Below are 14,685 nucleotides of genomic sequence, written 5' to 3'. Positions count from 1 at the left end.
CGCGTGTGGGTACGACAAAGAGGACCTCGGGAGCTGAACTCGGGAAATTCTCGTACAGCCTTCAAAATTGTTTGTATTTTGTATTTGGGTTTCAACCAGCTCAGACATTCAAAGACTTTGGGTTCACACGTCTGGGTTCTTGTTCATGGGTCTTTGATATATATATATTATATATATATATTCAAGTTAAGTAGCCTTTGCTTCAAGATTTTTCTCCTAAACTATTTGAGGACCTGCTGAGAGTACTTTGCATATAGCTCAGGATACCACCGTTGGCCCACGTCCGGATGGCTGAGGATACGATTTCTCAAATGAGCCTCGCCGAACTGCGATCTGTTAGCTCCATGCATGAATTCGGTAAACCAGAACAACTTACGCAAGAATACAAAGGAGACAGGAATTCACTCGGCACATCAACTGCCCGCTTCTTCTTGTCATCAGAGGTTGGAATGCGCTGCACGATGTGAGCAGCGGACTCCTTGAGCTGATCCAGCGTCAAATCTAGTCTCACGGCCTGGAAGAATGGGATGCTGTAACGCGTCTTAGAAGTGGGCGCCTGTGACAGAAAGTTAGCATGGTCGTTCAGTGACGAAGGATATGGTAAACATACGATAACTCGGTGTGTTGTGGCCGCGCAAATTCCTCCAGTGATCGCTTCGAATCCCTGTTGGATATTCACAACAAGACTTCCCTCAATAGGAGGCACGTCGATCCATTCTCCATTCTTGTTGAGTACCTGTAGTCCACCTGTGTTATCCTGGGACAGGAAGGTAAAAAGACCCGCCGAATCCTTGTGAGGGCCAACACCCTGGGAGTTTTGCGCTACCTGTGGGTATTTGACAAACTTTAGTCGGCTCATTTTACCCTTGAAGTTATCGAATGTCTCTCGTGGGAGAGACAAGCTTTCTGCCACAAGGCGAATGAATGCTCCCGCCAGGCTATCAGTCTTCGCGATATATTCATCGATTAGACCCTGAGCACCTGGGTAATCTGGGTACTATTGAGAGTTAGTGGTTGGCACAGGCCTACCAAGGGGGTTTGACTTACCTGGTTAGGACCTTCAAGCCGTTGCCAAAAGGGATCCTGTTCGGTCCAGGGTTTCATGCCAGGGGTGCCAAAGTCAAATTGCTACGGAAAATTAGTGCCCCGAGAACTGCAGCACATTCTCAAAATGGAATCTCACCTCGCGGAGATCTGTTTTGGTCGCAGTGGTTTCGGCACCGAGACGAGTATACCCGAGGAACGAGGGCGAGTTGATCATGTTACATTTCTCCTTAGTCTCCGTCGACAGGGCAAAGAGTTCGGGTAGTTTTTCATGGGTATGGTGAATTAGGCTCTACCTCTTTGGTTAGCATCCCGGTCACCCACATTCCTTGTCGCTCGCACCTCTAATCCTGTGTTGGTCAAGTATAGGAACCCAACGACGAAGATGGCTCGACGTAAATTCGAGAGCTCATCATCTTTGGTCGCAGGGTCGTTTAGCCGAGCGAAGTCGACGATTGGCACGGAAGAAAACGTTTCTGTCATTCCGCCCGTTGCAAGTGAAGTGATGATTGGATTTCCCCGCAGATGCAGATGCAGACGCACTGGGATTACTCAGCGAGTGAAGAATATGTGGGGAATATGCCAGGTCTTATATATCCTTCTCCCGTCGCCCTACCTAAGGTTGTATTGTATAACCCCGGCTCTATAAATTCCCGGTTACCTGTTACGAGCCAGTTCTTAGAACAAAAGAGTGCATTCAACGGAAAATACTAAGTACAGAGGGGAGAAAGAAAGGAAAGGAAAGCAGTGGAATGATGGGATTTGTGGGTCCCTGTCCTCGGCAGTGCAAACCATGCAAACAAATAGCCTACTTGAGACAACAACCCGAAGAGGAAAGAAGAAAGACGGTCAGGAACGGCAGACCGTCACATTACCAAGCTAAACGCCCAGTTGTCGTTATCGTCGGTCTCTCCGGTCTCTCTCTACGCAGTGGGTAAAACTCGAAATTACAGCTCGGTTATATAGGCTAATAGCGAAAATACCACATACGCCCTGGACCTTAGTCGATACTATATCTTGTAGTTAATACGAGACTATAACTTGTAGGCTGTGAACCTAGTATAGTCTAGCGTCCTCGACTACAATAGGTTGGGTTGTAGGATCTAGTTAAGATTCTCTACTCTTAGTAGAAGAACGATTCTATTTTCCGGATCTCCGTCGTCGTATTTTAAGAGAGAATACAATTCTACCAATATAGCAAAACTAGGATTCGAATTACCACCAAATTCTCCTCTTCGCCTATTCCCTTGTTCTCTCCCAGTTTCTTTGTTTATTGTTTATTCCGTATAAAGGGGATATATCGCCTTTTAGTACCCGACGGTTACTGAAGCTATTTAACCGGTGAATTCGACGAAATCTACAAGGAAAATAGATCATACTAATCCATATACCTCTACACTCCTCTTACCTTTTACAGCCTCTCGATATCGGTTGTTTTACGGTATCAAAACGTACGTACGGTCGGCTAGTTGAATCAAAAACATGGGTCGGGATAAATTATATCGATAAACTTAATTTCCTCGAAGTATACCCCTCGCATGAATTGAAGCTTTTAAATCGGAGACAATCAAATATAGCTTCGGGACAGCTAGTTTAGTCCCTTTTTTTACCAGAGAGAATGGTTTCAAAGCTTGATATTTAGGTTCGAACCCCGACCCCCAGGCGAAGAAGGCCTTCGCCATCTTTGCAGCCAAGAACTAGGGCTTTACCAACTTATGGACTATGTAAAAATCAGGGTCATAGGAGAGATGCATATCCAGATAGATAATGATTTCGGTTTATCTAATTTAATGACGTTTTGGTTGAGATAAACGCATTTAAATTCAATGGATCGGGTGGGGTACGTGGCTCGTCCAGGATATACGTTATAAGTCTTCGTACACCGACTATAATTTTGCCTGTTGCACCCAGGTTTCCCTAACAACTTCCCACTTCCAAAACTTCATATGACTCCGGAATGGGTCAGTTTTCACCCTTTGTCAGATATTGTGCCGCGGACAGACCGTATGATACTCCCTGCTACCTACATAACAAAAAGACCAATTACTAAGTCAAATAGATCTGGATCTCCCCGCCTCACTCTTACTCTCCAAGCAAAACTGGATCTAGATATCGAAGTTGAGGCGCGGTACTTTATCACCATCACAATCACGCGAGATGCGGATGACCCTCAAAGACAACCATGCATCTTCCACTGGGACCCCATCGAAGATGGATTTGGCCAGTCGGGTATAATACTACTCCGGTCCAATTATCCATACACGAACAAACTGCAGCCCCTTCAACCCGACCTGGAGCAGTTGCGGGCAAAATCCCTCCACCCACGAGAAGTGAATACGTCAGACCCCTGCTTCAAACAATTGAACCTAGGCGCTAGCGTTTCGTGGGAGGCGGTCTTACCATCTATCTACTTCGATTCCTTCCAAGCAGGAGAGTTTTACAATATCTTTTGGTCAGGCGGCCAAATTCCTTTGTGGGACTGGGGAACATTAGCGGAGTATAGTAACCGCAGTCTCGGCCCTAAGTTCCCCGCAGCAATCCTACCTGGCGGACCAAAACAGTCACTGGCTATTGCCGCGGAGGAAAGCGATATAGATGATATAGGCCCATTACCGCCTTCGCCCGAACCTCTGTTAGCACCTGCTAGGATGGGTGGCGCCCCAATCTTTAGCCTTAGCATCGCCGGATCTGCTACGCTATCGTTGAAAGATCGTACTCGAGCAGGCAGACTGCGTTATCCTATCACAGCCACACTCTCGTATAATACAGCTCCGGGCGCCTATGACAGAAAGCCGGTTACATTCCATACGTTCAAATTCGAAGGTTTTGATCGCCGCCAGGACGGATTCCGGCTCTACTTTCGAAAAAAGGACAAGGACGACTGGAGTCCACATGAACTTGGGGGCCTGTTTACACACCACGATTACAGATTCTCTACTACCACTTTGATAAATGTTGGCCGTAACGACCAGAATGATTTTGTAGCCTTGGTTCCTGGTGAGTCGTGGTCATTTAAGCGGGAGGTGAGTGACTTCCCGCAAAATGCAGCGCCCGGTGATAAGTTTCGGTACAGGTTCAAGGGAGCTTTCATTGATTGGTGGGATTGGGGAAATCTTCATGATCATCAAGATACTGTAGTGCGGGTTAATGGCACGGTCGATTCGCAAGATAATGGACGCCGGCCTACACTCGTGGTGCCGGCTAGTAACTGGGTCGAGTTTACACTAGTTGAATGAGATCCTTGTCGAGGAAACAAAGAGACACGAATACATTTGCGGATTAAAAGAACTAAAGAGCTAGACGTCTATTCCTGTGCCTCATGCCCTAAGAGCGGCTCCGTCTCGCTTCGCCGTTGTTTAATGGCTTTGCTCGAAGACGAGCGATGCAAAGCTAATAATAGTACCACCGCCTGGCCGAGTGCGAAGACAAAGCTATCAATAATGATCCAGCCGATAGCTCCGTACCAAAGAGAAAAGCTGGCCTAATTAAGATCCGTTTGCCGTCAAACTTCTCATACGGAAATGGAAGACTATATATCCATGTCACCGAGACTAGCGTGAAGACGATAGATTGCATAGCCAGACCCTGCAAGCTCAGCGCATTTGAAAAAGGTAGAGCCAAATTCTCACGAGCCTGATGGTAGATTCCCCAAACGCCTATAGCCGTAAGAATTGGGCAAACCAGCATAGAGTGCAAGGCATAAAAAACTGCTGACCAGAATCTCCGAGCTTCATCGTCAATCGGTAAAATAGCATCGCTAATCAAAGGAATGATTGAGACGAGGAGGAAGCTGGTATATCTGGCGACTAACATGATCTGGCTGCGCCTGTCGCTATAGAAAAGAACTTGTATGAATCTAATGGAACACATTAAGTTCTGTACAGGTTGCTTCTGGAAATTATAACACGGTCTTACAGTGTCAGGAAAAGCATTGTAACCACGGCACAGTGCCAAAGGCTAAATCTGTCCCCTGCACTTGGGGGAGAGTGCAGAAACATGCTGCCATCGGGTTCGGCTTCCGTAAAAATTGCGTAGATATAGATAGTGAACTGCTCAGTGGCGTGGATCAAATTCCACAAGACGTATAGCGAGGACACTCCATTCGTGGTCTGCTTCGTCTGGAAACGCAACATCTGAGGCAGAAATGAACAGACGGTGAGGATCAACAGGATGCTGATTAAGTCAGTAAAAAATTATGGAGGGGTTCATTGAATTCTGCGTACCCACGACACCATAGAGGTGGCTCCGGTAATGACATGTTCTGTATTGTGGTCCGGGAAAAAGTTGGGAAGTATTTAACATGTCAGGCCCATGTGCGGCAATTCTCTAGGCTGACAAGTACTTATAGGAAATTTTGGGCTGTAACTAAAGGTTGGTTGGTATCAGACCAGTTTGAAGACGGAAGAGAAGCGAAGAAACGGTCACAATCTCAAGGGATAGACTTCTGTGGAATCCAACTTTCGACCCAATCTTGGCATTGTCAATCACCGAATAGCTTTTTATATATAAATAGTATGCCGTACTAATCTATGCAAAAAACCAGGTTATATATTTTGAGATGACTGGGTTTTGCGGAAGTCTACGAACTACATATTATAGTGGGGCGCCCTAAAACTCATGCTTGCAAGAACACTTAATATAAATTAACTAAAATCAAGTATATAGCTAACCTGCCTAACACGTGTGTACCAATAGGTGGATAAAGTATAGGCACGACTGATTTTTGCGATTACTCGTCAATTAATTGAAGTCTCAACGGAGGCGTGGAAGCGAAAGTATCCCCTGCTTCCATATTTCTACTTATATAAATTGCACTAGTACGAGCTGTTAGCCCCCACGTTACATCGGCCTCTTAGACCCAACGGCTAAGAGAAGCTTAAGTAGAAGTGGAAATTATATGATTAGGGGCTATCATACGAAGAATTAATTAGTTATTGGTGGATAGGAATTCGATTAACTGTAGAATTTGCCCCTCTATAGAACCCTTTTACGTTAACTGGTTGATATTGCTAAAGCTGGATCCAGCGTGACCCTGGCCACTATGCCCCATTGTATTAGACCCATTTGCTAAGCGCGCATCTACGACCGTGTACAGTGCTCAATGCCAAATGCCTGGTTTTAATGCTTATGTGCCTTAGTTTGGCCTGACTTATGCCTGAATCAAGTCTTGTTTTAGACCGCTTTTAGGCCTCTCTATACAGTGTACTGTAACCAACTCGGCATGGAATAACGATAGCACTGTTGCTTCTGGTCCAGGGTTAGAGATCTATTCTAGATGTCAAGACGATTTCGATAACTTTAATGCTTGGGTAGGAAGCATTTCAGGGGGGTAATGAGTTCCACCTACTACACTGCATACCACCTAGCTGACCAGGTGTGTGTCCAAGATGCACTTGCGAATGAATGGGACCCCCACGCGATAAGCCTAAGCCAACGGGAACAATTGGCTTTCCCGCAGAGGGGAAGGATTCCAACTTCCTCGGTCTTTGCAATTTTGCCTGTAATCTTGGCCATTATCCATCCAAGACATGCGATACTATAAAACACCCGATGCCAGTTCCAACCATATCGGACTTTCTGCCACCAGCCTGTGTTGCAGGCTTAGGAGAGGGCCCAGTTGCCGGATTATGCTCGTATGCCTGTGGCTTCGGTTATTGTCCCATTAACTTATGCATGTATACCAAGACTGGAGCCCTCGTCCAGCCCCCAGCTCAGACCGCGTCTGGTGGCGAGGGAGACCCTGACCAACATAAGATATATGATAATCTCTGCGATTTCACTTGTAGCCGAGGGTATTTCCCATCTGGAACATGCATGTCCAAGGATGATATCGCAATCTCGCATATCAATCCGGAATTTATATGGGGTGGCACTGGCAAAGCTGTGTGCGATGCTGACCAAAGACCGAAAATATTAAGAGAGTTCCGATTTGCAATTTTGATGGCAAAACTAGCACAGGAAAACGTACAACCGTGGGACTACTACGAGATTTTCTTCTCGGAGGGCGTGCGGAATAAAGAGAATTTTGCCCAAACTGCATCTGTTGTCTACGAGGCAGTTGTTTCGATGCTACAAGGCTCCTCTAGTTTTGGTCTCCAGGTTACTTATGACAACGGTGCAAATCCATGTAAAAAAGTAAAAAGCCCCGATCTAACCTACACGAATGCCGGCAAAAAGACAGTGAACATCTGCGAAGGTTTCTTTCAAATGGAAGAGACATCCTTGAGATATATTCATCCCCCGAAAAGCATCAAAGATGCACACCGTACAAGAGCAGCCATTCTTGTTCATGAGATGACACATTCCATGTTTGCAATGAAACCGACAGCTCAATCACAGGCCAGGGATTACGCGTACGGGTGGGAGAGTTGCAAAGAGCTTGCTGCGGGTACTTTCAACCGAGGATGCCAGGAGTACGCCGGTCTCATGGGGATGCTTTGTGCGAATCCAACCGACCCTAAGAAGGATGGGGTTTGTGATGCCAATTTTTCGGAACACAATGTCGATACGTGGGCCGTGGTCGCGGCTGGTACTTTCTTCAGTGAAGCGGCTGGCAAGGCCATCCCACTATACCCTCCCACGGCGGTGTTTACTAGAGCTGATTCTGGGTGTATACAACATGACGACATTATGTTTGATCAAGGATGCGGATTTTAGATCAGCAGCATGGTTTCATTTGATGATTTTTCGTCGCGGACATGGGTACCGAACCCAAGACGACGACCGACAAATGCCGTGTTGGTGGACACAATTACGGTGATCTTATTCATCAACATCTCGGTGATGATTCAGTGTCTATGGAAAGGAAGGTCTGCTCTGGTGACACGACAATCGGCCTTCACCGTCAGATTGGGGAATAGGCGAGTGCATCTTATGCAAACCTGGCGACATTGACCATGGGAGGAAATGACCTTGGCTTCTCCGATATTGTTTGGTACTGCATTATAACCCCGAATACTGCTCGATGGGGATCAACCGACCGCAAGAACTGCGTAGCTGCAGAAGACAGAGCACGCGCGTTGATGAATGATCAAGGAGAAAGTGGCTTGCGCTATAAGCTTAGTGCTCTCTACAGGAGCATTCTGGACAAGGCAGAACAACCTGACCTTTCTCTCTTCGTCACTGGGTACCTCTGATTTTTCAATCAAGACACCACTGACCGTGAGAAGAGCAGCTTTCATTACTTTTTGGGCGGCTACAAGCCTCCTAGTGATGGATGGTGGCCTAATCGAATCGTTTATCATACATCATCTCTACGCACAAAACTCAATCTTTTGGTCTCTCAACTCAATGACCTGATTAAGGCTGCCGTTCAAGATGTCAATTCTCAGGTGGGATCAACCAATGCTTACTACGTTGATGTCCAACAGAAGTTTGACACGCACCGCTGGTGTGAGCAAGAGATTCATGAGCCTGATTCCAGCACTGCGAACACCTACTTTTTCTTGGGTGCCTGGTCAGACCTTCGTCTAGGCAAAAATGGTGTCACATCGTCCGATCCTGAAGATATGTCCTCTCTTAGGCAGGCTGGAATCAGTCTTCCGGACGCGTCAAATTGTGAAGAAACACTAGGCTCGGATCCAGATCCTTACGACAAATGGCTCTGCCTGGCTTCTATTGCGATCAACCAAGACCCCAATGGACCAGTGGCTTGGTCATATGGGAATGCAACACAGGACATCAAAGATGGATACATGAACACGCAACATGTTTCCGACTGGTATCCTACTCGTCAAATCAAAACTTTCCGTCCACGGAGTCCCGGGATGGCACTTTACCGCGATGCTATCCTCGAAAATAATGATGCTACAATTGGGGAATAAGCAATTTTGGTGACTATTGATCATGCCCTGCCAACCAGAACAGAGGCACGTCTCTCTCAGCATACGCGGTGAGTTGTTCTCCACGCATGCACTATGTTTTTTTGCAACCCAGTCAAATCGGGCTAAATTCCGGTCTGATAACGGGCCGAGAAACAAAGGTGAGTGCTGAAGGGGAAAATCTTCCGAATTATACTATACTTAAGGAGCTGTAATTCCATTAGTAAATCTAGCCTGTTATTTCCGCTTCAACGCTCCGCAAGTAGACTAAAATGTCGGTTAGGTTGGAAGATTCACCCATTGTATTTGATATGAACAGACTTATTCAAGTGGTGACTACCAATCTACGTAATGTATAGAACATTAGATACGAAAAAGGTTTACTTCCCAGATAGGGAGCTTCTAGTCTTCTTCAGCGGAACTATCAGTATATCAGATTCACCGAGAAGTATTTACTTAATCTATTTATCAACTTCAAGTACCAGGGTATTATTAGAATAGTCCTTTCTAGCTATCTCGCGAGTTTCGATCAATGTTTTCCGAAGTCTAGCCAGGTCCTTTTTGACAGTCTTATGCCCTTAGAAGAAACGTAGAAAGGTATCACGGGCCTTTTTAATTGTACCAGCCACGGACTATATCTCTTCCATAAGCTCTCTTTTCTCGCGTCTTGGTTATAGAATTCAGGGTTTTGGCGAATAGTACGTTTGTAAGCTTGGGTAGGATCAGACAGTACCGATAAATCTCTCTTCCTAAGTATACTCCTAGCGAAGCATACCAGACCTGCTTAGGGGGGTCGGAAAAGAACGATATCCTAAAGGTCGTGCGTAATAAATTGTAGACTGTCGCAGGACCTGGAAATGGGTCCAACCTTCAGACCCAGTATCGACCCGGACCCAACCAAACTGGGTCATGCGACAGTCTAGATAATAGAATAGGAGGCACAAGGATATCGGAAGGGAGGGAAAGCGAAGTATCTTACAGGCGCTCAAATGGACTGGGCGAAAAGGGAGGGGACGAAGATTTAGCTGAAGGGGAGCTATTTCCGGCGTCTCAGTCAACGAGGGGAATAATTACATACAGTGGCCTTTCATGAGTATTTGCACCCCAGTACTCCGAAAGGCCCCAGGCCACCTTCCTTTCTGCCTGTTAAAACTTCATTCAAGCCCTTAAGTAATAAGCCGTAACTAGAAAGCTCACACATACGCTCATAGATTTATGGTAGAAACTCCAGCTTGCGGGCTATAATACAAGAGAGTACAGGGAAAGCATTAGGTGGAAGTACTCGGGTGCAAATACTCATGAAACATGACTGTAAGTCGAGCGTTAACATTAGGACCGAGGGATGACTAAAAGTGCAGAATAGGAGCGGCTGGGCATCCAAAGTTACGGGTGGAAAGGCAGCCGTTTTGGCCTCAAAGGTCATTTTCGGCGTCAATCCCACAGGTCCTCATATTCTAGTTGTAAAAAAGTGGCAATGAACTGAATACCCGAGGATCGGAAGATGGAGGAATTCGTTAATTAATGCGATCACGCCATTCGCTCCATATTGCTGAAGCCTCCACCAAGATACACAAAAACATTAAAAACATCATAACTGTGAAATTCTATGGGATGAAGACTTCTGAAACTGTCGAGTGATGGAAACCTTATAATTCTCCCCCTTGACGCTTGAAACTTTCTTACTCTTGGCGACTTGTCACTCTTGTTTCAAATCATTTGTGGAAGTTATTCCGGCGAAAATATTCCATGAGGAATAGCGATGATGATTATTTTCCATCCAGAGGGTGTCCATCCAGCAAGGTATACAAGGGTGTGATTGGGCCCGAAGGTCTATGGTCTCGAACCCATTGTTGACTTGGATCTCCCTCGACTAATGCCAAGCTTTCTGTCTCAGAGGGGAACTCTTGACTACCAAAAGAACACCCCTGAGGTGTCAGGATGATACTCGACATGTCGGAGAATTAACTTTCATGTCCACACCGGTAAATCTTCGGGTTGGCCAGGCTAGAGATTATGCAGCGGAAATTCTCCAACAATCAGGAGGATGGTGGATATGGCTTGTGTCAGATGTGCGCATAGCTTCGAGGAGCTCTGGGGTGGTATATAGTCCCCCCAGTCGACCATGATATGCTCTTTATGTTTTGATATCAGCTCATACAGTCCAGCAAAGCATTCTCGAGACTCAGCTTGCTTTATTCCTCCAAGATCACTTTCTGTGTCCACAATGGCCCCTTTCAACTTGATCGCAGTTTCTCTGCTCGGCTGCTTGTCCAGCCTTGCACTGGGAGCTCCTACTGCAACCAGCAACGAGGCAAAGCTCCTAGGAAAGCGCGCAAACGTCAATGATGTGAGTGTCAATGCGTAATTCGTTCAAGAACCTCCTGATCAACATCCTAACCTGGCTCTAAACTAGGTCGCTACTGGTTATGCTAGCCTGAATGGAGGCACCAAGGGTGGTGCTGGTGGCACGACGACCACTGTCTCGTCGTATGCTGCCTTCACGGCCGCAGTTTCCAGCGACGATGCCAAGGTTGTCGTTGTGAGCGGCACCATCACCAAGGCAGCTGATCAAGTTCGTGTTGGAAGCAACACTAGCATCATCGGCAAGGACGCGAATGCCATCTTGAGCGGCTTCGGCATGTACGTTTTCACCCCTAACAGAGGTTTAGAATAATATTAACCCAATATAGTCTGGTCAAAGAAAAGACAAACGTCATCATCCGCAACCTCGGCGTGAAGAAGGTGCTTGCCGATAACGGCGATGCCATTGGTGTCCGTGAGTACATCATGCAGGATACCTATCTAAGAAACAAGACAAAAGCTAACCTCGCTTAGAAAAATCAACCAACGTGTGGATTGACCACTGCGACGTTTCATCCGACATGGATCACGACAAGGACTACTACGATGGCCTCATCGATGTAAGTCCAGCCCACAAGTAAAATCCCAACAAACCACAGACGCTAATATAACCCCTTACAAGCTTACCCACGCCGCCGACTACGTCACTGTCTCCAACACCTTCATCCACGACCACTACAAGGCCTCCCTGATCGGACACTCGGATAGCAACAGCGCCGAGGACACCGGTCACCTGCGCGTCACCCAGAACAACAACTTCTGGTACAACATCAACTCGCGCGGTCCTTCCTTCCGCTTCGGCACTGGTCATATCTACAATAACTACTACCTGGACGTCGCTGACGGTGTCAACACCCGCCAGGGCGCCCAGCTTCTCGTCGAGTCTAACAAATTCGTTGGTAGCAAGAAGCCCCTCTACTCTACTGACGCTGGCTATGCTGTGGCCAATGACAATGACTTTGGTGATGCGTCTAACACTGCTTTGGCTGGAACGCTCAAATCGGTTCCGTACAGCTACACCCTGCTTGGTTCGTCCAAGGTTGAGGCTGCTGTGTATGGTACTGCTGGTCAGACTCTTGTCTTCTAAGCGAGGTTCAGTAACTAGGGAATTGCTGTCTGAGAGGTGTTTTTTTGTTTTGTTTTGTTTGAATTTGTTGCAGTTTAGGCTCCAGGAAATATATTATGTTGTCTGCTAAAATACCTCGTAAACTTAGTGTACACAAAATCATGCGATTCAAGATATACGGTGGAGCTCATCAATCAAATTCTAGACCGAGATAGAGAAAAAGATAGAAAGATGGCTGAATTCATGGGATGGATGGCCCATATCCAATCTGTCCGGCATCAATTCAATAATTCTATTCAGATAATTTAAAGTCATTTGGCAGATTGGGATCGCCCTAGGTAGTGCCTATTCCGTTCCCAGGATCAGTGGAGTAAACACTAAACGTGACTTCATCCTACAAAAGCACCACAAGTCCAAAACAAAATTTTTAATTTTTGCGGAAACATCCACAAACATATCAATTTAGATATATTCGGGCCAATTGACCGGGTATCCATTCAACCGATCCACGCTCCAGTCCATGCAACCTAAACTCCGCCAGTCCTGTAAAATGCTAATTCATAGAGTACGGTCTCTCAAAAACGAATTCAAGGAAACCAAGTCTTCGCTGGGCGCTGGCGTGGGGAGGGCAATTTTAGTTGCGTCAAAAGCCCATGCCTCCTCACGTGCGTGTTCGTTGCTCTTGAGATGGAATGACATCATCCACTCTTTCAGTCTGCCTTCCAGCAAGCCCATGTCGCGGTTGCGTTCCCACATACGACGGGACTCTTTGAATGCGTGGTTGATTGTCTCGCGACGGAGACCCTCGTATGCATCGAAGACCTCGGTTAAAGGCTCTGAGCGATAGCTTGCCAGAATTCGAGAGAACAAGATTGCGTCGTCTAGTGCGTATGCCGCGGATTCATCACGCGGGGGCATCTAGATAACGTGTTAGAAATGAATAAATAGCAGGGTATTAATGAGTGAGCCATACCGCATGTGCTGCATCGCCCAGCAGAATAACTCGATTCATGCACCAACGTCCTCCCGGGGGAACTTGATATACGGGATAAAGCATCCACTCCGCATTGCTCTCAATCATTTCTTTGATACAGGGAATAGCACATTTGCGGAAGCGATCTCTGATCTCCATACGGAGTGCGCAGCGAATTTTGTTCTGGGTAGCCCAGTCCTGACCAGGCTCGAGTCGATAGAGACTCAGGGCCTCGCGACTAAATTGCACGATAGCAGCAGCGAAGATCTGCTCCCGATCACGGTCACAATAACTCGCCAGCATGGAGCCATGTCGCGAGATATTGAGCGATGATGTACGGAAGTGAGGGAGGGAAGAAAGAGAATTCGTATCAATGGTAGCCTGCAAGAACGACAAGCCCGTGTACTCAGCCGGCCGGTTCACGTCGACAAATTTGGTCCGGACCGCCGAGTGGACTCCATCACAGCCAATGACCAAGTCACCCACAGCCTCAGTGCCGTCCTGGAATCGTACCACGGCTCTATCCGCGAATTCCTCGCCACCGACGACCTTCTTGCCGAAGACGATCTCCACATTTCGGGTACGCTCCGCCACGGTCAACATAGCTACCGAGAGAGCAATGCGCATGACTCTTCGGCCTTTATATCCGCCAAATCCTCTTCCTTGGTTGTCTGTGAAATTGATGGCACCGATCCCGCGGCCCGAACGCATGGAGAAAAGCTCAATGGCATCGACATCGGCTCCGCCCTCGGGGCCCATCCGATCCAACTCATTAAGCACGCCCAGCAGTGCGAGATGTCTTTGGGCAACGGGTGTCAAGTTGATAGCACCGCCGGACGTGGAGAGTACATCATGTCGTTCGTAGACTGTAATTTTCAGGTCTGGTACGAAGGGAGACAACTCCCGGGATATGGCCAATGCACAAGCGATGCCAGCGATACCAGCACCGATGATGGCGATATTTTGTGGGGGACGAATTGGTTCCATCATGTTGAGTGTAAAAGGTGAAGTATTCCAAAAAGAAAGGAGCGCCCAAAGGAGCTTGGCATGAGCTTATACAAAAAAATTTCATCTGACGATTCCGGCTGTTTCTTCCAAGATTAATATATACTATGCACCTAAAAAAACTAACGGGCAGACTAGAAGCTCGGCCGGGGCAGGAGATCCCTCGGCAAAATCCATCCGTGGATTCCGAAGTGGAGTCTCTTAGGTGTAGAAATCACAAATTTGAGTTGTTATACCTCACAATGCAGTGAGATTCGATGTATCTAGAGATCTGGATGTATCTAGGTAAGCATTGGGCGAGTGGGCGTGAAGTACGGACAATCCTGGACGGTTCGTGGAATGTTCGAACAAAGAAAGTTGATGGCTTCGAAATCCAATACGGAAGCACCTCGGGGAAAGCTAAGAACGGAAGGAAC

The 14,685-nt window shown here is 47.0% G+C and overlaps 6 protein-coding genes across 6 annotated transcripts; 4 read left to right on the top strand and 2 right to left on the bottom strand.

Moving 5' to 3' along the window:
- Nucleotides 1-221: 221 nt before the first annotated feature.
- On the bottom strand, nucleotides 222-1,527 carry N7447_007066 (isopenicillin N synthase family dioxygenase; the record flags this gene model as incomplete). Its single annotated transcript, XM_057231328.1, has 6 exons — nucleotides 222-326; nucleotides 377-556; nucleotides 611-997; nucleotides 1,048-1,128; nucleotides 1,184-1,336; nucleotides 1,387-1,527. 6 exons carry the CDS (start codon nucleotides 1,525-1,527, stop codon nucleotides 222-224), a joined length of 1,047 nt encoding a protein of 348 aa, XP_057086418.1.
- A 1,463-nt stretch (nucleotides 1,528-2,990) lies between these two features.
- On the top strand, nucleotides 2,991-4,280 carry N7447_007065 (uncharacterized protein; the record flags this gene model as incomplete). Its single annotated transcript, XM_057231327.1, has 1 exon — nucleotides 2,991-4,280. One exon carries the CDS (start codon nucleotides 2,991-2,993, stop codon nucleotides 4,278-4,280), a length of 1,290 nt encoding a protein of 429 aa, XP_057086417.1.
- Nucleotides 4,281-6,717: 2,437 nt separating this feature from the next.
- N7447_007064 (uncharacterized protein) lies at nucleotides 6,718-7,701 on the top strand (the record flags this gene model as incomplete). Its single annotated transcript, XM_057231326.1, has 1 exon — nucleotides 6,718-7,701. The coding sequence occupies one exon, from the start codon at nucleotides 6,718-6,720 to the stop codon at nucleotides 7,699-7,701; it is 984 nt and encodes a 327-aa protein (XP_057086416.1).
- Nucleotides 7,702-7,940: 239 nt separating this feature from the next.
- N7447_007063 (esterase family protein) lies at nucleotides 7,941-8,867 on the top strand (the record flags this gene model as incomplete). Its single annotated transcript, XM_057231325.1, has 2 exons — nucleotides 7,941-8,170; nucleotides 8,219-8,867. 2 exons carry the CDS (start codon nucleotides 7,941-7,943, stop codon nucleotides 8,865-8,867), a joined length of 879 nt encoding a protein of 292 aa, XP_057086415.1.
- A 2,221-nt stretch (nucleotides 8,868-11,088) lies between these two features.
- N7447_007062 (pectate lyase family protein) lies at nucleotides 11,089-12,312 on the top strand (the record flags this gene model as incomplete). Its single annotated transcript, XM_057231324.1, has 5 exons — nucleotides 11,089-11,211; nucleotides 11,278-11,504; nucleotides 11,555-11,640; nucleotides 11,700-11,785; nucleotides 11,848-12,312. 5 exons carry the CDS (start codon nucleotides 11,089-11,091, stop codon nucleotides 12,310-12,312), a joined length of 987 nt encoding a protein of 328 aa, XP_057086414.1.
- Nucleotides 12,313-12,849: 537 nt separating this feature from the next.
- Nucleotides 12,850-14,254, bottom strand: N7447_007061 (FAD-dependent oxidoreductase; the record flags this gene model as incomplete). The annotated part of the gene is made up of 2 exons (XM_057231323.1): nucleotides 12,850-13,209; nucleotides 13,265-14,254. 2 exons carry the CDS (start codon nucleotides 14,252-14,254, stop codon nucleotides 12,850-12,852), a joined length of 1,350 nt encoding a protein of 449 aa, XP_057086413.1.
- Between the last annotated feature and the right edge of the window lie 431 nt (nucleotides 14,255-14,685).

The sequence above is a fragment of the Penicillium robsamsonii genome (assembly GCF_028829455.1).
Source record: "Penicillium robsamsonii strain IBT 29466 chromosome Unknown utg000003l_segment0_segment0, whole genome shotgun sequence".
Classification (NCBI taxonomy): Eukaryota; Fungi; Ascomycota; class Eurotiomycetes; order Eurotiales; family Aspergillaceae; genus Penicillium; species Penicillium robsamsonii.
Note: the sequence above shows the minus strand (reverse complement) of the source record. Positions and strands in the feature narration are given on the sequence as shown.